This window comes from Pyrgilauda ruficollis, unplaced genomic scaffold (genome assembly GCF_017590135.1).
Source record: "Pyrgilauda ruficollis isolate IOZ18807 unplaced genomic scaffold, ASM1759013v1 scaffold92, whole genome shotgun sequence".
Taxonomy (NCBI): Eukaryota; Metazoa; Chordata; class Aves; order Passeriformes; family Passeridae; genus Pyrgilauda; species Pyrgilauda ruficollis.
The window spans coordinates 1,442,732-1,467,040 of NW_024531266.1; the positions used below are offsets into that span (position 1 = coordinate 1,442,732).

The 24,309-nt window shown below is 38.9% G+C and overlaps 1 protein-coding gene across 1 annotated transcript in view; it reads left to right on the forward strand.

The window, feature by feature from the left end:
- The window catches only part of PARP8 (poly(ADP-ribose) polymerase family member 8), a 109,815-nt gene that overhangs the window by 42,079 nt on the left and 43,427 nt on the right, over positions 1–24,309 (forward strand). Inside the window, exons 3-7 of the mRNA XM_041489304.1 lie at positions 9,017–9,054; positions 14,022–14,111; positions 15,462–15,532; positions 17,904–17,981; positions 22,536–22,630. Coding sequence (XP_041345238.1) covers positions 9,017–9,054; positions 14,022–14,111; positions 15,462–15,532; positions 17,904–17,981; positions 22,536–22,630 — 372 coding nt within the window. The remainder of the gene's footprint in view (positions 1–9,016; positions 9,055–14,021; positions 14,112–15,461; positions 15,533–17,903; positions 17,982–22,535; positions 22,631–24,309) is intronic.

Below are 24,309 nucleotides of genomic sequence, written 5' to 3' on the forward strand. Positions count from 1 at the left end.
AGTGTTAGAAGAACAATGTCTAAGACCTTCCTCCTTTTCTGAGCACTGCATGCAAAGGAAAGGAGCTCTTCTGCTTGTCAGGAATATAATGAAGTTAAACAGTGAATATCTCCAGAGATTTATGTGGGCTTAATTTTTGGCTTTCATTATTGCTAAGATGCTGAAATTATAAAATTATCAGGTGAAATTTCTTATGTCAAGCTTCTCTCTTCTTGGATAGCTGTAACTGTTCAGTTTGTGCTTTACCTTGTGTCTCTGCTTTGGGTTTATGGTTGTTTCTTTTTGTGTCCTTTTATTTTAGTTTTGAAAAATAACAACACAAAGGCTTTGTACAGGGGCTGGACAAGGTGTTACTCTTCAATTGATCTGAATTAAAAATCTGATTACTTGAATTAGAACCGTAGGACCCTGAAAACAGCCTTCTAGTAGGAACAATGTGGATTAAACCCTCATGGCTTTAAAATAAATCTTAACTGTCTTCAAAAAGACCATATCAAAATGTCTTCTAACCACAGTGCTCCAAATTAAAAGGTGGAAGCTGAAAAGAGAAAAAACTTTCTTCTCTAAAACTACTCCCAAAAAAAATCCACAAAACCATGAACAGAAGCAAAAAAAAAAAAAAAAAAAAAAAAACCAAAAAAAACAAAAAAAAAAAAAAAACCCGAAAAACCCCGAAAAAACCCAACAAACCTGAAAGCCCCAAAACCCCAAACTAAAACAAAAGAAACCCCTAGAAAGTACATGATGGAAGAAAACGGACCCCATGATGTAAATAAGGTGGCGAAAGGCACATGATACTACGTGATGCTCTGGCTGCTGCTGAGCTGGGCCAAGAATTCACTGTCCTGAGTTTTTTATAGTGCTCTATTTCCTGGGGAAGACTGAAATTGGATGAAGAGCTAATGGGGAATACGCAGGGATAATTCAAAGCCACAGGATCAGTGGAGGGAGAGAACAGAGACCAGAAGTGTAAAATGTATCCATGTTGAGAGGCGGGAGCTGCACCTGGTCAAACTTGACGGACCAGAGGCTTTAGTAGTTCTCAGTGAAATGGTCAGATTCTGGTGCAGTCTGATTGTGGGGAACCTGTTTTTGCACATGGAGACGTACTTCAATGTAACTCTTTCCAGAATGACACACAGCACATACATTTTTCTCCCCTCCCAAGTGTTCCTGGTTTGCTAATTTTACTTTTGGAAGTGCGCTCATGTGTGTAAAGTAATGATCAGTCCTGTAGACTTTGATGTAGTTGCTAGAAGTTTTTGTGCCTTTGTCATTGGAAGCTTTGCTAAAGGGAAGTTTGAGCTGCAGTTTTCTGTGTCCCCTTTATTTGAATGACATGCTAAATCCATCAGGGTTTTATGAGTAACATTCCCCATTTGATTCAGGTGCAGTTCAGTTTCATGGGAAGACCAGTAGCTCAATTATTCTTAGTGACAAATGCAAACTATAATAATTTTGACTCAGTGCCTCTGTACCCCCAGGTAATGTCAGGAGAGGAAAGCAGTGCCATTTTTGACGCACTGACACTGCTCATCTCTCTTTGGAGTAGTTCTGATCTGTCATCAATAGATGTGCCTGTTTTCATATGTCACCACACACGCACATTCTCCATCATCCAGAGGAAAAGATTACTCAGAATCACTTGTTATTCTTTTCTGTATAATTGCTGGTGCATCATGGGAAGTTACAATGTACGGTGAAAGGGGCTTGTGCACAAATTTCAATTCTGTACGGGCATCTGTCTATATCTAGCAGCAAAAAATAGCTGTGACTAATGCTGGGTCATCAGTTGTTGGATCACAAGGAATACAGAAATTCTTTGAACTGAGGTGTTTCAGGAGATCTAAAATGGCCTGAATATCTGTAAAAAAATTTGCTGAGATGCAGACATGTACATTCAAAACATTTTAAAGGGTATTTCAAAAGGTATTTAGAAATCCTTGAAGATTGTTTTAATAAAGAATCTTGAAAATGGTATGGATGTGAAATGGTTGGCAGTCCAGTTTTGTAGCAAGATGCAGGCATTAAGGAAAAAAAATAAAAGGAACAAAAGTGCTCAAAAAGATTTGCACCCTTTGGAATACATACTGAAATTTTTAGCAAAGCAAGGAAGCACTTGTTTCTAAAAAATAACAGAAGTGTGGTAAGGGGTCAGAAGTTTTGTATTTTCTGTGCAAGTTGCCTGTAATCTTTAACAAGTACTAAAGTCTCCCTTGGACTTCAGAGGGATTTAGTTCAAGTTATAAATTCTGTAAAAGAAAATAAACCAGTCTTTAATATTGTGAGATTCTTCTTGCTGTGCTTGACTGACAGCCACTTTTTCCATAGCTGTGCAAATATATGCATGAAAACCCAAGTCCACCTCCTTTTAATTTTTGTCTTATTTGTGGCTTCTGATGCTTTCTCCCAGAATATAAAGTTGTTTGTTTGCTAATCTTTAGTCTATTTAATAGCAAAAGTTTTAAAAATCATTGCTTTAAAAAAGGTGGAAGTCCTGTGCTTTGTAAGTTATTTCCCCATGTGAAAGAGCAAAAGCCTGTATAATTATTTGTATTTTAAAAAATCTTATGGAAATTTTTATTTCCAGAAGCATTTTATGAGATAGGCTCTCTTGCATATGTGTAACTGTGGTGATTCTAACACTGTTTTATCTGTCAGTGTGTTTGGGACACACGACACTGTGTGGTTAGTGTTTTATGCAACCGAAACATTTACTTAGTGCTGTTTATGGTTTTGTCACTTTACTGAGACTGTATTGTAATGGTGTCATGGGTGAATGGAGTGCAGCATGTACTGTTTTGTACTTCCTAAGAGTATTCATGGATTCACTAAGTTTTGTGAAATTTTTTTATTGTTTCCCTCAACTTCAGCAAGGCTTTGGCCACTGTCTCTCCCAATACCCTCGTGGCAAGCTCAGGGAGTGTGGGTTGGATGAGAGAACACCGAGGTTGATTAAGAACTGGCTGAACAGCTGATCCCAGAGGGTTGCAATGAGTGGCACATTGTCTTGTCACCAGTGGTGTACTCCAGGGGTCAATACAGGGCCCAGTAGTGTTTAATGTCATCAGTGGCTTGGAGAGCAACTTCCCAGGGAGTTTGCTGAGTTCACAAAGCTGGGAGGAGTGGCTGATAGCCCAGAGAGCTCTGCAGCCCTTCAGAGGGACCTCAACAGGTTGGAGAGGTAGGCAGAGAAGAACAATCCAAAATTCAGCAGAGACAAATGCGGAGTCCTGCACCTGAGGGAGGAATAACCCCAGGTGTCAGCACAAGCTCAGGGCTGACCTGCTGGTCAGCCTCGTCTCCTGTGGAGAAGGGCCTGAGGGTCCTGGTGTCCATGAGCCAGGACAGCAGTGTGTCCTTGTAGCCAAGAATGACAATGGTAACCTAGAATGCATTAGGAAAAACATTGTCAGCAGATTAGGGAGGTGATTCTACCCTTTTTCTCAGCCCTGGTGCGGCACATCTGGAGAGCTGTGCTGAGTTCTGTGCTCTTTAGGACAAGAGACCCATGGAACTCCTGGAGTGGGTCCAGAGGAAGATTACAAAGATGATCAAGGGACTGGAGTATCTCTATTATGAGGAAGCTGAGCCTGTTCAGCCTTGAGAAGAGACAGCTGAGGGGGACCTCATCAGTGTCTGTCAGGGTCTGCAGGGAGGGGTCGGAGCAGGGACCGGGCTCTGCTCGGTGCTGCTGAGCAATAGGACAAGAGGCAATGGGCAGTGAGTGGTGCGCAGGAAATTCCACCAGAACATGGGGAAGATCTTTTCTGTGCAGGTGACCAGGCACTGGAACAGGTTGCTCAGGGAGACTGTAGTCTCCTATAAAGGAGATGTTCAAGGACTATTTGGACACAATCCTGTGCCATGTACTTTGGGCTGATCCTGCTTGGCCGGGGAGGTTGGACCAGATGACCCACCATGGTGCCCTCTAGTCTGACCCATGCTGTGGTTCTGTGGTATGTAACAGAATAATAACATAGCTGAGGTTTGAAAAGGCCTCTAAGATCATCAAGCTCAGCTCTTAACACATTACCAACATGTTCACCACTAAACCATATTCTCAGGTGCCATATCCATACACCTTTTGAATGCTTCCAAGGATGGTGATTCCACCACTTGCCTGGGAAGTCTGTTCCAATGTCTAATCACCCATTTAGTGAAGAAGCAGAACAAAATTTATGTTGCATAATTGTAAATGTACATTTATAAATACATTCTAAAAGTCTCCATATTTTTTTGCTGGAGACAAAAGTGAATGCCAGCAAGAGTTGTTTACAAAATCTGCCAGGTAGGAAAATGCAGAATGCTGCCACGGTTCTGTGTATGTTTCTGAATATGAGCTTCAGTGGACCACTTCCTCAGCTGATGTGTGCTAAGTGAGATAAAATCTTTCAAAAGCTCCAGAGTGGAAATCAAGATTATTTTTCTCATACTTCTGTTGTTTTTTGAGAGCTCCACTGAAATGTAATGAAGTGTTTCTTATATATACCAAGTGATGGAGTATCTTGCTAATTTACTTGTTCATAATCTATTGAAAAACCTAACCTATCTTACTCCTTTCTACAGTTTTACCTCGAAAAGTGTAAAAGCATGATGTGTATATGATGTTGTACTTTCAGAAATATTATGTAGATCATTAAAGAGGTCCTTTGGCCCCAACTTGTCACGAGCATAATTTTTTTTTTTTTTGTATCAAGTTTCAGTCATAGTTTTTTCATCTCACAGACTTGTGCAAAAGCTGACCCAGGCACATAATCATTATCATAGTAGCATTTCATATTTCAAGTTTATCCATAGCTTGCTTGGCTGAGTTTTAGTATCCTTCTTAAGGTATAAAATTTTGTGCTGATTGCATTACATCATTGATGAGCTAGATCTGAGATTTTGGCATATTGTAAACAAAGTCTCTTGTGAATTCTGTTGCTTCGGATCTATTATGGTTAAGTCCTGTTCACTCTTTTTTTGTATTTTGTTATAGACTGGCATTACTATCAGATTCCACCAAAAAAAATCCTGTTTTCTTTCCTCATCAAGTTTGCAAGAAACAACATTAGGACATAGAGCTCTGGCTCTGATAGAGATGACTAAAACTGGAAAAGAAACTAGATCGCAATTTCCACACTTAATAAGGCAGTAAGTCAGTTGTTGCCATGGGACAGAACTGGTTGAATTGTCACAACTATTCCATAGGCATAAATCTTAGACTTGCACCAGATACTTCACACTGTTCCTGCTGTGCAAAACAGCTGGAAGTTCAGCTTAAAGGATTTCTTTCTTAGAGAGAAACAATGGGTGGCTTGGAGCTGAGATAACCCAAAACTGATGGGAAGCTACATCCCAGATACAGCATCGCTGTTGTGGCTTTAGGATGTGTATCTGATTATGGGGTTTGTATGATAGGTAAAACTGCAGTTCGAGGGTCAGGAAGCAATCTTACAGATGGATATAGGGAGGTGAAGCTGGTTGGTTTCCCTTTTATGAATGTGCTTTGCTGCAGTAACTTCTGCTTTGCTCTCTTTTTCGGTTTTCATGAGTATTTTTCTTTGCCCTGGAGATGCAGTTTTGGGGTAACATTTTGCCTGGTAGTATAGTCAGTTAAGACTTTCTACTCCTTTTTAACTAGCTTTGGGAAATTGTAGTAATGTCAGATGAAGATGAATCTGCTTATTTTGTATTCAGTTGGGAAAGATTAATTTAAAAAATGGCAATTACATGGTGCATACCCATCTGGTTGATGAATTAGTTCTCCAATGGAGATGAACTCTTGCATAATAATTTTTCTGTAGAAGGAATAGATATGTTTAAAACACATTGGAAAATTCTTGCAATGAGACCCCTGTGAGTAAAATTGTTACTAAGTCAAGGCTGTCGATGTTAATATTATTTCAAGCCATAAGAAGTTTACATTAAAACCATGAAACATGACAGTTCCCACTAATTTCTCATTCTCATACTTTACCATTTGTTCAATAACAAAAATTTTACTAGGCCATTTCAAGAATGAATCTTGTTCTAAACTTAAGGGTTGAGAAATATATGTATTGCAGGATGTCTTCTGTAGAGGGTCTGAGTAGAACAGAAACAGCACCATCAGGGAGGCTTTGTTTCACCCAGGAGTTTAACTGTTCCTGTAGCTAAAGCAATATAACTGAACAAGCAATGGTGAACGTGTTTATGGGAACAGGAATAAATTATACTGCTGTAAGCTGTATTTAGTAACTGCAGTAAGGGTGTACTGAGGAACTGCATTGCCAGAAGGAAAAATCATTTCCCTCACTGGAATAATCATGTTGTACTTCTGTGTGAAGGCCAGGCCTGAATTAATTCCAGTTGCATTTCTGAGTCCTTAAATGAGAAACCTGCTTCAGTAAAGGCTTTCTTTGGCTTTGGGAGGATTTGACACTGAGAGGTGTTGAACATCTGCATTTTCACTGAAGTCTGTGCTGTTTAAGGTGTTGTAAGTCACCACAGTCGTGTGTTTGTGGCTTGGCTCTAAATCTTGTTAAAGTCAGTGGGAAAATGCTTGGGTGGCTGGAGGACAGGAACCCTTGGGAGATCATTGTTTGCCTGGCATATCTTGTTCTCTGACAAATCAGGTGTGCAGGCAGTAGGAAGCAGTTTATCCTGAGAGCAGAAAAATGTGCTGGAGGGTGACCGTGTGTGAGAATCACAGAGGCGAGCTGAGATAAAAATCCAAGTTTTGTTTTGTTCAGTAGTTTTATTTCTACTTTTTGCTTCCATGGTCCACACATAATTTAACACGAGTTGACAAGCTGAAGCAAAGCACTACCACCTCTCTCTGGGGGAGGTGGAGTGGATTTAATCTCCCTGTTGCTGGATTCGCTGCGCTCTGGATCAAATCCTAAGTTTGAACAGTCAGGTTTGAGACTATTTCTAACTTGCATTTTCATTAACCTTTTAATTTATTCCACCTCACAAGACAAACAGTGTGTTGTTTGGTTACTAGCTTCCGTTTGGCAGCACCACAGCTGCTGCTGGCAGAGCTAACCACATGATGAAGAAAAAGGAAGAGAAAACTCAGTTCCGTCAGGTTTCTGCACATGTACACATTGACTAAGCAGAAGTTAGCTTTGAAATCAAATCCAGCTTCAAAGTTAGGTTAGGTTGTTGAGATCTTTACCCAACTGAATTTTGAGTATCTGCACTCATTAAGGTGGGAAACGCTTTAGCCCCTGTTCTTGCTCTCAGTATTAGAACAAACACATACCCAGAAGTTCTGGAGGCAGCAGAGAGGTGTGCAAGCAGCCAGTCTAAAAGAGTAAGGCTCTTTCAGTACCTCTTTCAGTAGCAGAAGGAAGAAGTCATGGTTACAAATGTTTTTAGAAGATGGAGTTTGGTGAGAACAGACATGCAGTTAAGTTCTCAGGAATTTTTGGGATATTCTGTTTTTTTTCTGCATCACGGAGCAAAATTCTCTATACATGACTGCGCTGAGATATAACATTTCCTTATTTTGGAATATTTCCTTATTTAAAATAGTGATACTATACATGATGACAGATTAATTAGAATTAAATAACCCAGTCTTTAGGGAAAATACTTCAAGATGAGGGGATACAGATGCTGCCTATTCAAAATGCCTAAAACATAATTAAAACAGAAAAGTCATAAAATGTTGAATCTGTACAGTGATGGAATTTTAATCAGCAAATTGTGTGGCAAAATCCGTGGTCAGCTGTAATAAATGCTCCTTCTGCTTCAATTTACGAGAACATTTGCAGCTGTTGAAGAAACAGGCATCTCTGTGTTTTAGTCAAACAATACATAAAATATTCTAGAATAGATGGTGTGCAGAAACAGGTGCAGAGCTGTGTGTTAATAGATTGACTTGCAGAAGCAAGTGTGAAGGAATTGATTGCCTCATACAGTCAATGGATTGTGAAAGGGAAACTCATATAATGGAGACTCTTGAGAGAGAAACATTAAAAATCATACCTGGCTTCAGTTTCTTGTCTACATGGAAGCTGTATTTATGTCATTTAGAAAGATTGTATGAACCAATTTTCAACAATTTTTCAGCAAGTGCAATACAAAATTCCTTAAGAGGACTATACTATCCTGCTTTAGCTGAACTCACTACAGACATGAGCCCACACCATATATTATTTAAATCTGTAAGTTGACACAATATGTAGAATTTAGAATTGGAGAGAATATGAATTATACAACAGACACCTTTCAGTGTGCTTCATAGTTGAATGTTTTAAATACAAAAATTAAGATGCACACTAAACTTAAAACCAGAAGGACTTAGTGGGTAGTTAGATAACTGAGCAAACCATCACACCTATTTGTCCTGCTCTCAGCAACGAGTTTAGTGAAGATCTCACTGGAAGATAGGGAAAACAGATGTGACCTGAGCTGCAGAATCAGAATGGTGGTTTTGAGTGACTGTTTCCTGATGAAGCAGATTTGGGAATCCACGTAGTGAAGCCGCTCTTCATTGTGACTGTGGCTCTCTCAGATTTTAATTTGAACACAGTTTGACAAAAAGGTACAGATACTATGTAAAATACAGTTTTGATGGAAGGAAGGAGCCCAAGACATCCTGAGCCTTTGCTGAAACTAACAGAAATGTACAACAATGAGAAAGGCCTCCTGCTGAGTCTTGAGTCAAATACAGAAACCAGATAGAGGAAAAACTGGGCTTTACTACTTCTCTAGTTCTGATGTTCAAAGAGTGACCTTTTTTTTAATCAGAAGTGAAATGCTACTCTAAAGGGAATATAATGCAGCCTTGATACTCCTTTTAAGAACACTGAAATCAGGATATGCCAATTTAGCAAAGTAAGCTTTCAAAATGGGCATGTCACTTTTTATTTTCAGCTGAGCACTTCAAAAGCCATCAAAATAGATGTTACCTTCTGTTCTGGAAATTGTCAGGAAGCTATAAATAAGCATAAAATAATACAGGAGCAGGAAAAAGTGTTGTGCCAGCAGTTAATGTTGTTGTTTCTAATTTTGTTGTTGTTTTTTTTCTTCTTTTTTACAGTGTGTCCTATTCAGTGCATGTCTCTGAGGATTACCCAGGTACAGTGCAACATCCTTGCCCGTGACACATGTATGCATGTTACCACAATTTGCTATATTTAAATGAGAATATCTGAAAGGGTGTTGATGTCTTCCAGGTGCATCTTGTACTAATCATTTTCCATTCGTTGAGATTATTTTCACGGTCACTTCTCCTTTTCAGGCATCATTTATCAGCTGGGTCAGGGTGAGAACACAGGTCCATGAGTTTAGATAGACTGTAGCTTGGGGTGCTTGGGGTAGGAGTGAGAACGTGCCCAGCTTCTCTTTGGCATGGTAGATAAAGCGTGGTCTTTCAGGAGCCTGAGGAGGCTGGCTTAGGGCCAGCAGAGCACTTGTGCTGGGGACCTTAATGAGGCTGCTGCTGCCCTCCAGGTTAAACCTGCAGACTCTGTGCCTCTCGGGGTCAGACGGAGCCAAGCACTCGTGTGCAGCTCTTTGGCAGTGCTGGCTCGCAGAGGCGTTCCCAGCTGCTCAGCCCAGCCTCCCTTCGGTACTTTGGGCTGGGCTGGCAGAGTTGTTTGCATACCCACATGGCCAGTCTTGACGTCGTGTGTCATTCATAGGAAACAGAAGCAGATGAGAACAAAAGCAAGTTTTCAGGGAGCCTATTTCCCCAATTTCCTTCCCAAAGACACTGCACAGATAACTTGAGGCAGCACAGGCTATCAGAAGCAGAAGAGGGAAGCGAGGATGACAGGTGCTGTGCAAATAAGGGTTTATGGTGGTGCTGTTGGTCTGCACCACATTGTGCACCTGTGGTTATTTAACAGCGTAAGTACTGTGAATGATATGAAACCCTCTGCCCTTTTTTGATCTTTGTCTGTAGCTTTTCTGAAATGCTTCTCAAAGAAGTATTGTTTCTTTTAGAAGCTCTAAAGAAGTATGACTTTGATCTTCTTTACTGATAAGCAGCAGATTCTGTCTCATCAAAACACCAGTGTTTGAAGCAGATAGAGAAAAAAATCAACAGTGGTGCCAAAAAATGGATTCTGTGAAAGAATGCTAAAACCTCTATTAGATGTATTTTTTTAACCAGCAAGAACTGTGGAGGAGAATGATATTAGTCTATTCAAAATTTAGAAATGGGAGAAACTGAGATTCGTAAAATACGCAGTCATACCAGTGATAAATGGATTTACAGATTACTGCATTGAGCTGACAATGAATAGAGGGGAAAATAGTTGAAAAAAATCTTCACCATGTGTTATTAACAGTTTCTTCCATTAAATATCACAAAATTTGACCTCTGGGATCTTCTAAGTAAATGGTAAGCTGAAGCACTGAAACAGAAGCAGTTACTTGCACAGCACATGGGAGCTCATTTCCTGGCCAACTCTTCTGTCTGATAGACCTCAAAATTTCCTTCTGAGTGTTATTTGCAGCATGTCCTATGATATCCTGCTATATGCAGATAGCCCACAAGGCTGAGTGACTTCAGTGTCCCTGAAACCTGATGAATATTCTGTGCCATCATGCCCTATATTTTAAAGGCCGATAGCAATTGAACATTTCACACTGTAGTTGGCTTGAAGCAGAGAGTAAATCAGTACATGTTTACTGATTAAAATCCAGCCCTTCAGGGCTTTCGAAGAGCTGATTTCATCCACATCTCAAGCTTTCGCAGGATATATGTGTGCTTTATGATGAAGAGATGTTCAGTGTGTTGGGAATGATAAGGACTTTCTGCCATTTTGTAGCTTTGATCATAAAACACTCATTTTGACTCAATGAGCCCAATTCTTTGTCACCTGTTTTTGTTCTAAATTTCTGACCGAATGTTATTGCTGACTGTGTCTTCCTTCTCTGACATGTGTCTTAAGGAAGGTTTCAGGGACATATCAGGGTGTGATGGTGTCAAGTCTGAGAAGCTCTGTGCTGATGTCCTCAGCTGGAAGGTGTTCTTCAAGTACTGCTGCAATTTGATAGAGTTCAGAGCAGCACGTGCTCTCTAATTAAATTTCTCACAGGATAAACATTTACAGATTAAGGTTTAAGTCCATTAGTGCATAGCTACAGCAAACTTTTATCCTGTGTAGATTAAGACTGTGTAATACAGACTGGTTCAGATTTGTAAATCCAAGACAAGGCTGTCAGAGTTGATCATCAGATAAATTGCTAATGTGTGCAATAAGTATATGAAAAGGCCGTGACACAAGTGATGTAAAAAGTTCAGCTAAAATGCTACCACCAAAAGTAAATTTTGGATACTAGAAGAAGAGCTTTGGCTAATATACACACTCCCACAGCCTGCTTTGCTGCAAGTGCACAGCATCACCTCTTTGGTACTGACAGCAGTGTGTAGCTGTTGCTGAATTACTTATTGAAGCATCAAATACAAGCAGCTGAGTTTTAAATCCTATGGAAACCGTAATGTGACGTGACAACTTTCAATAATGGAAGGTGTTTGATGGTTTCATATTTAAGAGTGAAAGCTAAAAATGTGCTCACAAAGGCACACTGGGGGCTTAACACTAGTATTGTTGAGACAGTAATGTCTGAAAGTTACCTATCCATTGCTGGAGTTGTGAAAACATAATTGAAAAGTTTAGAGCCAGGTAACAACAGTTTCAGCAAAGTATTGTTGAAATAATTTTCTCGTCACATTGATAATTGGGGAAAATAAGCCTTCTTAGGAGCAGTTGTAGAATATTTCGTCCATGAGTAGACTGAAGTCCCGCTTACATGAGTGTGTCATGACTCCTGTGGGAACCAGAAGAGCAGCAAGCATTTTGCTAATGAATTTATGTTCAGAATTATTTTCTTTTATCCCAGTGGTTTGTAGGTTATGCACCTTCTTAGACCTCAATAGATTGCAGCAGAGATGGAGAGAGCCAGTTTGGCAACTAGTAGTTTGCTGCATTCATCTGCTAGGTCCAGGCACTATGTCGTCCAGTGAAGAGGATAAATAGTCCTAGGTGTCAAGTGTTACAAACGGGTTGTTGAAGAAAACAAATCAAAGCCATTATCTTAATTTCAAGTCTCATCATATTGATGGAAGGAAAAAAAACCCTGAATAGCTGCCAAATAGCAAAACAAAAAAACAACTTGGCAGCTGCCAAGAAAGAACTACAATGGACATAAAAATATAATTAAAATCTATAAAACCTGTAGCTGAGCTGTCCTTTTTCCATATAAGTATGTCTATTCTGTAAGAACGTACTCTGTTCCCAGTTTTCTGTACAGCAATAAACTGTAGCACAAGGATTTCCTCTCTCCCTTCCATGTATGTGGTGTTAGGTCTATTTATAGCCAAATGATGGCCTCAATTGTCTCAGCTCGTTAGACTCTGTAGCAGTAACTTACACTCCCAAAACTGGGAAACAGATGTGCTTGTGTTGTGTGTGCAAGGTGGACACAGAAATGATGGTGACAAGGTGGAGAATGTAAACAGAGTCAAGGCAGGGCTTCTTGCAGAGGGCAAGCTGCAGCTGTCCTGTGGCTGTAGCTCACACCCCTCCTGCCAGTGCACAAAAGTGGGGCAAGGAATGAATGCTGACAGAAGGGACCTCCTTAGTTCACATGATGCCGTGGCTGTAAAACATGTCCCCATGTCCGGTGTGTATCTGAGCAGCCACAGACTGATGCTTTGCTGTGCCCACAGGAGTGCAGGGCTTGGCCATCCGTGGTGTTGGCCTCCCGCAGCACTGCGGGCACACAGCGTGTGTGCGTGGAGCCAGCCACAGATCCTCAGATTGCCTCGCAGGACAGCACAGGAGTGGGAGTAGATGAAGGTGTGGGACAGAGTCAGACCTGGCAGATGTGTGTGAGTGTGGCAGAAAGGCTGTTTTGCAGAGGGCAGCCAGGAAAACCCATCTGTGTGTGTGTAGCTGCTGCCCTGCCCAGCCTGGCACACCATGCAAGGAAGGGCCACAGCCCCATGCTCCCTCTTGATAAAGGTGGCTAAGACCTGCTGGGATGCAAAGGATGGTATCATTGTACTTTCCTCGCAGTTAATGTTAACACCTGCAACATTTCACTGGGAGCACTCAAAAGCTTTGAGACTGCAGCAGTATGCTTAAAATTGCATGTGATTTCATGCATGTTGCTGATATGGGACAAAGTGTTTAAAAGTTAATATGTAAGTCCTTCTTTCCGTTGTCTTATTTGTCACTTTATCTGTGATTATCTTAATTGTCAGCCTTTCTGCTCTGGAGCATAGGTTTCAATTCAGCCTGGACCATTAGAAAACAAAGCATCATTACTTTCATAAGCAAGTTCAGCAACACATTCAAAATTAGCTCTTGCAGATAATACAGAAGACCCTGCTGCTTCTTGGTTTTTGTTAGGAAACATTAAGTTGCAAAGATAAAAAAGAAACCAAACCAAAAAACCCCAACAGACACACTCCTCAGTCTAATCCCTACATTTTTAAAGAAAATTTAGTAAAATAGTTATAATATTCATACATACCAATATTGTGGCTAAGTGGGAGGGATTTCTTTTCTCCCTGAATCAGGTGGAAGAAAGGTTATCCACAGATTTGAAGACGCTCAAACAGCCTTTATGTGACTAGGCAAAATGAGGCACACATATTTGGCATAATTGGCTGTTAACAACCAGCTCTCAGTGCAGCTTTCACTCTGCGTATCAGATCTAGCTTGAGTTGTGGTGTCAGACATAGCAAAAAACATAGAACAAGTATTTTATTTTGGAAAGGTTGGCCACCCTAAGCCTTGTGGGTTGGTTCAGAGCAGTGCTTGCTGTGACTCACAGAAGCCATGACATCACACTCCATGGTTTTGCTTTATAAAATTTGGGTCTGAATTTTCTGTGCTTATAATATTTTCCTTTTTGTTAACAATTTCAAGGGAAAAAACCCAAACACACCAGGAAGGTGTTAGTGCTCAGCTTCCTTAGGCATCTGGGGAGTGGTTCCTTGTCACAAAAATCTGGGATAGGAAACATCGGAAGGGGTTGACAAAGCACAATGGAACTTCACCATGCAAAGTGTTTTTCTTTCGTAGATAACACTTATGTTTCCAGTTCTGATAACGATGAAGATGTTTTAGTTACAACAGAGCCAATTCCAGTAATTTTCCACCAAATTGCTACAGGTAATCCTATCTCTGAAGAGTTTTATCAAATTCATAATTTTGGAGGAAAGCAAATATGTTATCTGCACTTAGAGGGAGATATGATGTTAAAGGGTTCAGCTGTACAATTTGCTATTTTCTCTGGGCTTATTCTAGTAAATTGTCCAACATTTCAGAACAGAAGAAATTAAAATATTTCTTTTGGGGATCACTACAATTGTGTGCAGAATGTATTTTTTGCTTTTAATGTCTTGCAGCCTGTGCTAGAGCAATTCCCCTTGAATACAGCTAGAGATGCTTAATACTTTCCAGTTACGAGTTTTCATGATCACTTGCTTAAAACTTCACTAAATCTTCACCACTGTGGATGAAACAGTCTGTAACTGCTACTGCCTCTGGTGAATTATTTCAGGAAGTGATTCAGCTGTTTCACTAAATTCCGCTATAGAAAAATTATTTGTTTTTTCCCAATGATTTTGGGGGCCCTCTCATTATAAATTATTTCCTTATTTTCAAAAAGTATTTGATACATGAAAGGGTATGCTTGTCAGATATATGCACACATTTATGTTGTATTTAATAAAGATTTGTGCACACACTTCATGGAGACAGTTTAGATTCTAGCAGAAAAATTCTCTGATTTTTTCAGGCTGCAGAGTAAACTGCACAGAGCGCTCTTAATTCTAGCAGGTCTTCAGATAGGAACACTTCACTTCGTAATTTATTATTATTATTATTATTATTATTATTATTATTATTATTATTATTATTATTACTATCTTTTTTTGCATAACAAGAGAATTATTTTGAATTCCACTGGGGCACCAGTATGATCTTCACTCTCTATCTCATTAATACAGATGGAAATCAAGAATAATCTTACTGAAGTTATTGCAGTGGCACACAAATACAATCTTGCTATTACCATCAGAAGTTTGTGATAAATTTTACTTGCCAATATTTCTTTACTTTGAAAAGAAATTAAGCCTGTAATTTACAATTTACAATAGAGTAAAAACCTATCTTTTATATAGAAGATTTTGTTTCCTGAGGGGTTTTGATTTTTCATTCTTTTATAAATTATATTAAATTAATGAATGACACTAAATTGTAAATCACAAATTGGGAAAAACAAACGTCCTAGATGGATCAGCTGAGTTTCAGCTCACACTTTAAAAAAGTCTTCTGGGAAGTAGAGGCTTTCTAATTTTAGACTGTGGCATTGTAAACTCTTTGATGCATTTCATATCTGTAACTTTTTGTTCCTTATTTGCTCTACTACTGCAACTAAGAATTCCAAGTCTGCATATGCAAAACTATTTCACTTTTTTTCCCACACATATGTTCCTTGTTTTCCTTTGTTTTTTCAAGAATTAAGAAAAACCAGTGATGTCAACTATTGCTTATCCATAAAGTCAAAATTACAGAGGGAGAATGGAGAGGTATGTATATTTCTTGTATGTGTCTTCTAACAGAAATTATTTTAAGGAACAAAAGAAAATAATAGAATACGAATGTTTACCATAGACTTCCTATCAAAATGTGCTTATTCAATCTGTGCATGTTTACATGTTTTAGAAGGTTACCATATTTCTCAGGGTTTCATAAATGGATTAACCAGTGATTCACTTAGTTAGGATAGAGATTCTCCTCCTATCCTAGGAAATATGTTTTTGGTGTTTCATTTTTTGTTCAGCAGTATTACAGACTCTTTTGGCCCTAAATATACAGCTCTCCTGGAAAAGCAGGTAGTGATTCCATTACCTTACTCTGGCACATAAGACCTCATCTCAATTGCTTCCTGCTGACTGCTTCATCATATAGCCTCAAGCAATCCAGCTGCAGACTCTAGACCTCTGTAGGACTCTTCTCACCATGAGCAGGGTCTTGAGTGTTAGGGTTTTCCAGGCATGGTGGCATTTGCCTTGTGCCTCTTGCACAGCTCTCTGACCAGTCTCGCTGAGACATTAAGGAAGAAGTGGCGCGAAGGTGAAATCCTCACTTGGGGCTTGACCGTGTCATGCCCTCCAAGGCACCACATAGGCTCCTGCCTCAAGCAAGGGATTGAGCATTTTCAGGACTTGAGGTGCTTGACCTAAAGTCTTCCTTTGGTAAGGGTGGGTGCTGAGTTTCTTACCTTGGAAATGGGATGTAAGCGTGCCTAGTTGCTATGTGTATTGGTTTTTTTAGTGAATGAAATGTCATTTGACGTGAAAAGCTGCACTGAAAATACTTCGCTCCTACTGCCTCATCATTGTATTCAGTGCTCTGTGAACATAAGAAAAACAAGTGTGGGAAGAATTTACCCATTTCCTTAAAAGCCTGAAATATAGTTAGCTTCTGTGGGACTGAGTTTGAGCTTCTATTTTGTTTCTAGTTGAATGAGGTACTTAAATGTGAAATTACTGAGAAAAACCCCTTTATAAAAAAATCTCTTAACACTGTTGATTTCTGTTGGCTAGACAGTTCAAGGCTGGGTTAGGATATGATTGATTTGTCACTATTCTAATGTGAGAGTTCTGTGTAGAATTTTTGTTCAGCTGATTTCTGTTCTGAAACATACTTCCCTCTGAAGTAATTTTATTATAAAACAAAGAAGACTGGAGTTATTTTATCTATTTTCAGTGAAGTAGAAGCAGAAATTATTTTTTATGTTTTGACAGAAATTGCCATGAGGTTGGGTAAATACACTGTATATGTATACATACAGTGAGTAGAGCAGGAATTTAGAGGCAATGGTAGAAAAATGGGATTAGAATGTCTGACCACAGAAATTGGTGATAACTGTGTATTCATGCTGACATTTATGCCTCTGGAATTTGAGGGTACCTTCTACTTTTTTGATTCATATCTCTGATTTCTATTCCATTATGGCATGTCTGTGTAGGACACGAATAAGAAAAAAGGGGTTAAATACATTACGTTCAGGTTGAAGTGTGGAATGATGATTTTACTAGGTGTTCTTTAGGGGCTGCTAGTCACCATAGGGCATAGAAATAACACATGAATTGTGGGAAACAAGAATTACTTTCTCAAGCAATTATATAATTTTAAGTAAAGGTTCTAGTGGTGAGAAACAGAATATAACATTTTATCTCATGCTGAGTTGCAGTACCAGGATCAGTTCAGTTTACTTGATATTATTCACAAAGCAGCCTATTTGGAGCAAGTTTTACTTAGGTAAGCATAGGACTCTCTAATCCTTACTTTTCACTGTCTCAGAGAAGAGCTACTCAGAAAGTTAAGTTTGAAACTTTCCTAAGATGATAGATGGAACTTCTGTTAAAAATGATAATTAAGCAGCAGAGTGTCAGGTTTTCGCAGAAGGACACATAAGATATTCCATGCTTGGACTTGGCTTATTTCCTGAAACCATTAGGGTTTAATTATGAGAATAAAGTAAAAAAAAAAAAATTGTAGTAGGTTGCTTACACACCAAAAGATCTGTGTCTAGAACCAGTCTTGATGAGAAAGTTGTGCTTTGTGTAGCAAAAGCACAGAGTGAAGTATCCCCACAAAGTCTGCGGAATTATCCAATTGTTTAAAATACCATGCTGTGTTTCTAACCACGCAAGTATTATTTCTCCAACTATATTCAAGGTGTTTTTATGTACCCTGTATTAGGTGCTTTTTTCATGTGATATTTCATCATTCTTAAAGTGGGTCCTCTGGAAAAATGATACTAAAAGATCTCTTCAGAAAGGATGCTATGAGCTTTTTCATAAAAGCATAATTCCTGTAGTTACCTTTAGATCTATGCATGCAAGGTCAACATATTGTTTTTATCGTTGTTAACCTTCCTTTTGCATTAAGGAGTCACGGCACAGCAGCACAGTTGAAGAAGACTCTGAAGGAGATAATGACTCTGAGGAATTTTATTATGGAGGACAGGTAATGCAGGAAATTTTTTGCACAAGTTCCAAGAAAGTAATATTTGAGAGTTCTTATATTCATTCCATTACAAATTTGTAATATTTAATTTCTTACTTTTTCAGTGTTGAGTAGAGTGTCATGTGTATATATGTGCATAGCATTTTATGGCCTAAATATTGAATGTGTTCGAAGTTATAATTACAACATTTTCAAAATAAGATCACTTTGCTTACTTTTGCAAAGCTGTGAGAATGGAAAAAGCAAATACCCTTCAGAAAGCTTGAAAATAGAAGCTACTTGCTTACTTTCAGGAAACAGATAACTGACTCTGTAAAGCTTACCCCATTATTAATACAAATGGGAAGTCAGGCTGGATCCAAATCTGTTTCCTTCTGGAGAATTGCCATTTTTTTAAAGTAAAGAACACTGCATTTTTATGGTGAAAATCGTTATTACAAAACAATTTTGTTCTAGGCAATAGTCCATTCTTTTTCTGAGCTCTAGAGTAAAATTCACCTTGAAAAATGCTGCATATTTTAGATGATTGCACTGCTCTCTGTCTTTCCTTCTTGTTCCCTCAGCAGAATTAATTCTTACATTCTCTTGTGTATTGGGAAATAAAATCTTTTCATGCCTTTTTCTTTTGCAGTGTGCTTTGCGCTGCTAGTCTCTTTATTCAGATTTCTCTTATTTTTTTGCCTCAGTGCTGCCCCAAGGAATCATTCCTCGCTTGTGTTTATTAGAACCGTTTATTTCGATGAACATTTTAGTGAGTTACGGTCGCTGTTTGTGAAGGTTGTCCCTTACCTCAGCCTTGAGGCTGAAGCCATCCGTGCCCTGGGTGCAGAGCCAAGGCTGCAGGAGCACGCCAGCAGTGCCAGCAGGGTGGGTAGGTGCAGAGAGCGTGGGATGCTGATGAGCAGGACATCGCTGAGCCTCTTCTCTTGCAGAGCCAACGGTGCGGTGGGGTTAGCGCACAAAATTCATGTTGAGGTGCTGTACAGTGAAAAAAATAAACAAACCAAACCAACAAAACCAAAACCAAGCAAATAAAAAAAAACAATCCCATGCCCCTGGAAAGCTACTAAAAGTTATATTGAAGCTGGAACTGAAATAATTTATTTTCATTGTTTGAAATAGTCAGCATGGGGAATTGACTCATGTTCGCTTTAGAAATGACTGCAGGAATTGCCTCCCTTCAGCTGCTGACTCCTGCAGCCCCATGCTGGGGAGTGCTGGGGAGGACCATACACATAATTCACTGCAAAGAGAGATGTTTTATTTTAATCTGCCTGAGAGGAAAAAGCTTCTGATCTTGTCCTGTAGTGATGAGTCGTGTGTACTCGCTTCATTTTTCAACTCTGAAGGAAGGGCAGTAACCTCAAGGTGAAGGAAAAGGCAGAAAACAGCTGGGAGTGCTTATTTCTTGAACCAGGGCTGATACATTTCCTAAAGGATGCCTGGCAGTGTCCAAATGAATTAATAAATATTAGCACTGCCTGTGGGATATGAATACAGATAGCAGTACCGTATTTTGCAAGGCATAAAAGGCCTGTGTAATAGACACTGGTTAGAATTTAAGTGCCTTATATTAAAATGGAAACTGGATTATATTGTATTTTCTTCGCTATGAGGTAATACATTTATTTGAATGGCAAAAAAAAAATCAGGTCTGCAATAAAAAATCAGTTTATTCTTACTATTTTGAATATAAAATATCCATAAACAAAATATGATGAACAAGAAAGGAAAAAAGAAGGCATCACAGAAAATGTATTTTAAAAAAGGGGAAAAGGACATGTCTAATTTAAAATTTCATGGTCAAAAAAGCTAAAAGGCTAACAAAGACATTTAGAGTAAAAAATAGTGCTGAGGACTCAGAAAATAAATAGGAAATCAGGTAATGAGTGAAGTCCCTTGAAAGACAAAAAAGAACAATCCTTTTTCAAGCAGAGTGTTTGTAGGAGTTGTCAAGTGAGCACCAGGTGTATGAGGAGACAAAAGATTTGACCATATATGTGGGGAAAAAGCAAGGCAGGCTCCTTCCTTTGAAACAAGTGTCTGCTGTGCCCACAGAGAGAGAGGGTGCAGAAATACTGACTTTAAGAAATAGAGGGAAGAGATGCCAGTGTAATTGTGTGCAATACAGTTGGGAAGGATGGAGGTCAGGATAATTCTTAGCATTTCTGAGTGGCTGCAGCTGGAGAGGCAGGAGAGCTGCTGCTGCTGCTGATGCAACAAGGCCCAAGGAAGGTGGGAAGTGGCATTTGATGGGCAGTGTAAAGAAGATGCAACCTTTTGCAACAAAATTAAATGTTTGTATCCACTTCCTAGGCACCTGCTTGTAATCCTCCCTAAGGATTTAATGGATAAATACTTTAAAGTAGCTAAGTGGTTCAATAGTCTAAGACCTATTGATTTTCAATGGGATTTAGGTTTGTAAATCGCTTAATCTCCTTCTAAAAAGCAACCTTTTGTAAAATAATCTGAATAAGGTCTCAGATTAAAAACAGAGACTTTCTGAACATAGACCTTTCAGTCACAGCAGAGTTATCAGATTTTTTTAGCTTTTATATTCACTTTTTCTGCAAAGCTGCTAATTGTTGCTTAGAATCACTATCTTCTACATTTGCAAATAAGAACAGGAGATGAAAACAGAAATACTACTGCCTTTGGCTCTCTTTCTGCATGTCACATGTGCTTCAGCTGCAAGACATACTCAAAAATGCAGAAATACAAAGCCCTGACAGCCTCCTCTGCGTACATCAATATGTCTGTGGCACTAATTCAGGGCTGGGAAGTACCATACTGTGGTCTTAAAATTTGCCAGAGCACTGCTTTATTTCCTTTTTGAGTTAATTTTGAGAAAATAGTTTAGAAAAAACATTATTTTGAGCAGTGTGGCATTATGCATAATGTTCTTTTTGTATTTTACTATTATTGAAAGATAAGACTGATTTAAAAATCTGGTTTAGGACCAACAAAGGTGGCAAGTGCACCACAGCTACAATTTGTGAAATGATTGCTGCGCTTTCTTTGGAAGCAGGACAGCAATTATTTACGCATCTTTAAAGAATTCTTCTTTGAGTAATGAGCATGGAAAAAGGATTGGTTTCCCCCTACCTAAAGTGAAAAAAATTGCAATAACAATTTTCTTCCCGTGCTCTTCTACTTGGAAAATTGTTCTGACATGCCTGCCCAAACAAAGGAAGGATACTTTTTTATAATCTCCTGGTCATGAATATCATTGGTGTCTCTGAAAAATATATGTCCATGCCATGCCGATGAATTTTGTGCCTTATACTTAAGGAATTCCAGGTCTGAGTCTAATCAAATTACTCTCTGCTGATTTTCAAAAGTAAAAAGGTGATCTTCTGATTATTATTTTAGTACTACTGACATTTAAGTAAATTGAAAAGCACATCTCTAAGTATCAGATCCGAAAGTGTCATAGAACTGGTTTCCTATAGATTTGGGTGTACAAATGGAATAAATAGTATTGCATATGAATGTGGCTCTGCAATAACAAGAATTCTGTGCAGGATTCCTGTATAGGGTTATATATACATGTGTGGGTCTAAAGGGATAAATTGCATTCTGCTGCTTTGCTCTCCACATTTGTCAAAGCTACAGACCAAATCCTGCGCTCATTTCTGAATCTTCAAATCTAGGGAGTTCATTGGCTTCTGTGGAATTGCTGTCATTCTAATTGCTCTAAAGACATAGATTTAATTTCACACAATCAGGATCATTTTGCTTGAGAGGAAGGTAATAATAGACAGATGATTAATAGATTGTTACATGCCCAAAGAGGTATTTTGGACCTTGTAGAAGATAGAAGGATATTAATTATTTTGACTTCTTACAGTCCAGCCAAACCATTTCACAAGTTTTGCTTTTTGCTGTAAGCACAAACATAACCTTTTTCATTTTTCATGTAGAGTTTGAAAAAAAAAAGGGGAGTTGTTGTCTAGATGTATAGCCTTTATACCTTCTCTGGTGTAACACTTAACATGGGAAAATGTTCTTTTAATTATTTTTTTTAAATCTGATACTGTTGCACTGGTGGGCAGAATGTAACCAGTGAGTAAGCTGAAAATGTAATTTAGATGGCGAGGTGCTGGGTATAAAGAATAGTTTCATGCTTCTCTTGTGCCCAAGCCATTCTGTGTCTAGTGTATATGAGAGTGTGACAACAAAAAAGAGCGAGCAAACCTTTGTGCCATAGTGGTTTGGACTAGGATGGCAAGACTGGGAGATCTTGTTCTTATCATACTTAACATTTTTAAAATACACGAGTGTCCCAGAGCAAAACAGGACAGATGGATGAGTCCTTTGCAGCTTCTCTTCCCACAAACAGGAAGAGAACCCTCAAAACGCTTCAAGGCAGAGGTGCCTGCTTCGAAAATCTTACTGCTTTAGCAGATGAGGTGGCCTCAGGGCTTCAACTTGTCCCTTCTGAGTGTGGCATTAAAGAATCTTAATGCAACGTATTTTACAGAGAATAAATAGTCTAAGTCAGGTGCCAGAAATGAAATACAGAACTCCCAAGATATTTTCTTTCCCCAACAGGTTAGTTATGATGGAGAACTTCATAAACACCCACAGCTGGAGGCTGATTTAACAGCAGTGAGAGAGATCTATGGACCTAATGCAGTATCTCTCAGGTATGGCACTGGCCTTTCTGTATTGTGGAACCTTGAATGTTTTGGACTTTGAATTCTATATGGACCTCCCCTGACTGCCAAAGCACAAGTCTTTTCTGGTGATCTCTGCATGTTGTGTGACAAAAGGAGGGAGCACTGCAAACCAGCATCAGTGCTGGGTTTTTGGGGGTTCTTTTGTTATTGAGCATGCTTACAGGTAGCTGTGCTGAGAACAGCCCTGTTCTAAAACATCATTGTCTTTTTCAGTTCTAGTCAGGCAGTTGTGTTTTGTTGTAAATTACTATTTGACATTTCTCTAAACCCTTGTTAAACTCTTTTTCTGTCATATTCTATATTTTGCCCTGGAGGTGAACAAGAGGAATGATAAGAGATTTAATAAATACTTTCCCTAGGGAACAACTGAAGGAATTGAATTTGTCTAGTCTAGGAGAAAAAGAGAGAGAGAAGACACAATAACAGTTTGTCTTCTTCAAAAAAGCTGTTTGTAGGTAGAACAAGTGATCAAATACTCTGTATTGTCATAATGAGAGAGACAGTAAGAAGCTAGGGTTTGAACAGAGATTAGGGAAGATTTCAGATTGTGCGGATCTAAAGTATCCTTCACAGAAAAGTAATAGAGCCATGGTCAGATATGAATTGCTAAGAGTATTTGCGCACTAATTCTGTTGGGCATATGTGAATGTGCATGTTTCTGCCATAGTGCCTGTTATATATATATTTTGATAAGGCTCATGTATTTTATAACTTCATTTTCCATCAATGTAATCTTAATAATTCCATAAAAATACCAGGTAGCTAAGATGTAATAGACCTGTCCTGTATTGCGAGGAAAATGTTGAAGTTGTCATACAAACCAAGTAAGAAGAAGAGAGAGCATACCTACAGCTATGGTGTACTATACCTTTTCAAATTAAATGGAAATTTATTACACTTCAAGAACCTGGGGAATTGAAATCTGAATAGCTGTATATAGGTTTAGGAAATGAATAAATGTTTATTTGCTAAACTGATAACTGTTAAATTCCTTCAAGCTCCTAAAATGGAAACATCATGTGTAACCTTTGAAAAACTAAAATGTGTATCATTTATTGAATCAGCTGTTTCACTGGAAACACTGTGATCCCCTTGAACTCACTCTAGAGTAGAAACTGGCACCTGTGGCTGCTTGTGGCATGTGTAAAACTTCAATGCTTTATCCAATCTATTACAGCTGAAAATATTTACCAATTCTTGAAAATACACCCCACAGCTTTAAGTGTTCATTTTCATCCTTCTTGTGCAGCTCCACTTCTCTAAGAGGAGAGCGTTTGTTTGACAATTTCCACTGAGAGTGTATATTTCATAGACAGTTGACCCTCCTTTCAGTAATCTCTTGCTGTCACAGAGTCAGTTTTACGTGTAAAAGTGATGTTTCTGTACCTGCATACTTTTCACCACTGCCCTTAGAAAGCTGGCCACAAAAGCCCTGAAAAAGTAATCCATCCAGCTGATCTCTTTACATTGCTTATTAATTTATGGGCAGAGGACCTCTGGGACACTCAAAATCAAGACGTGTTGATGAAGCTATTGTAGACAGCAGATCATAAGATGCAGGTTTTGGAATGAAACATGATTTCCTCCTCATGTCAACTTGGGAAATTAAAACTAGAGTTAGCATCATGTGTCTAAAATTCATCTTC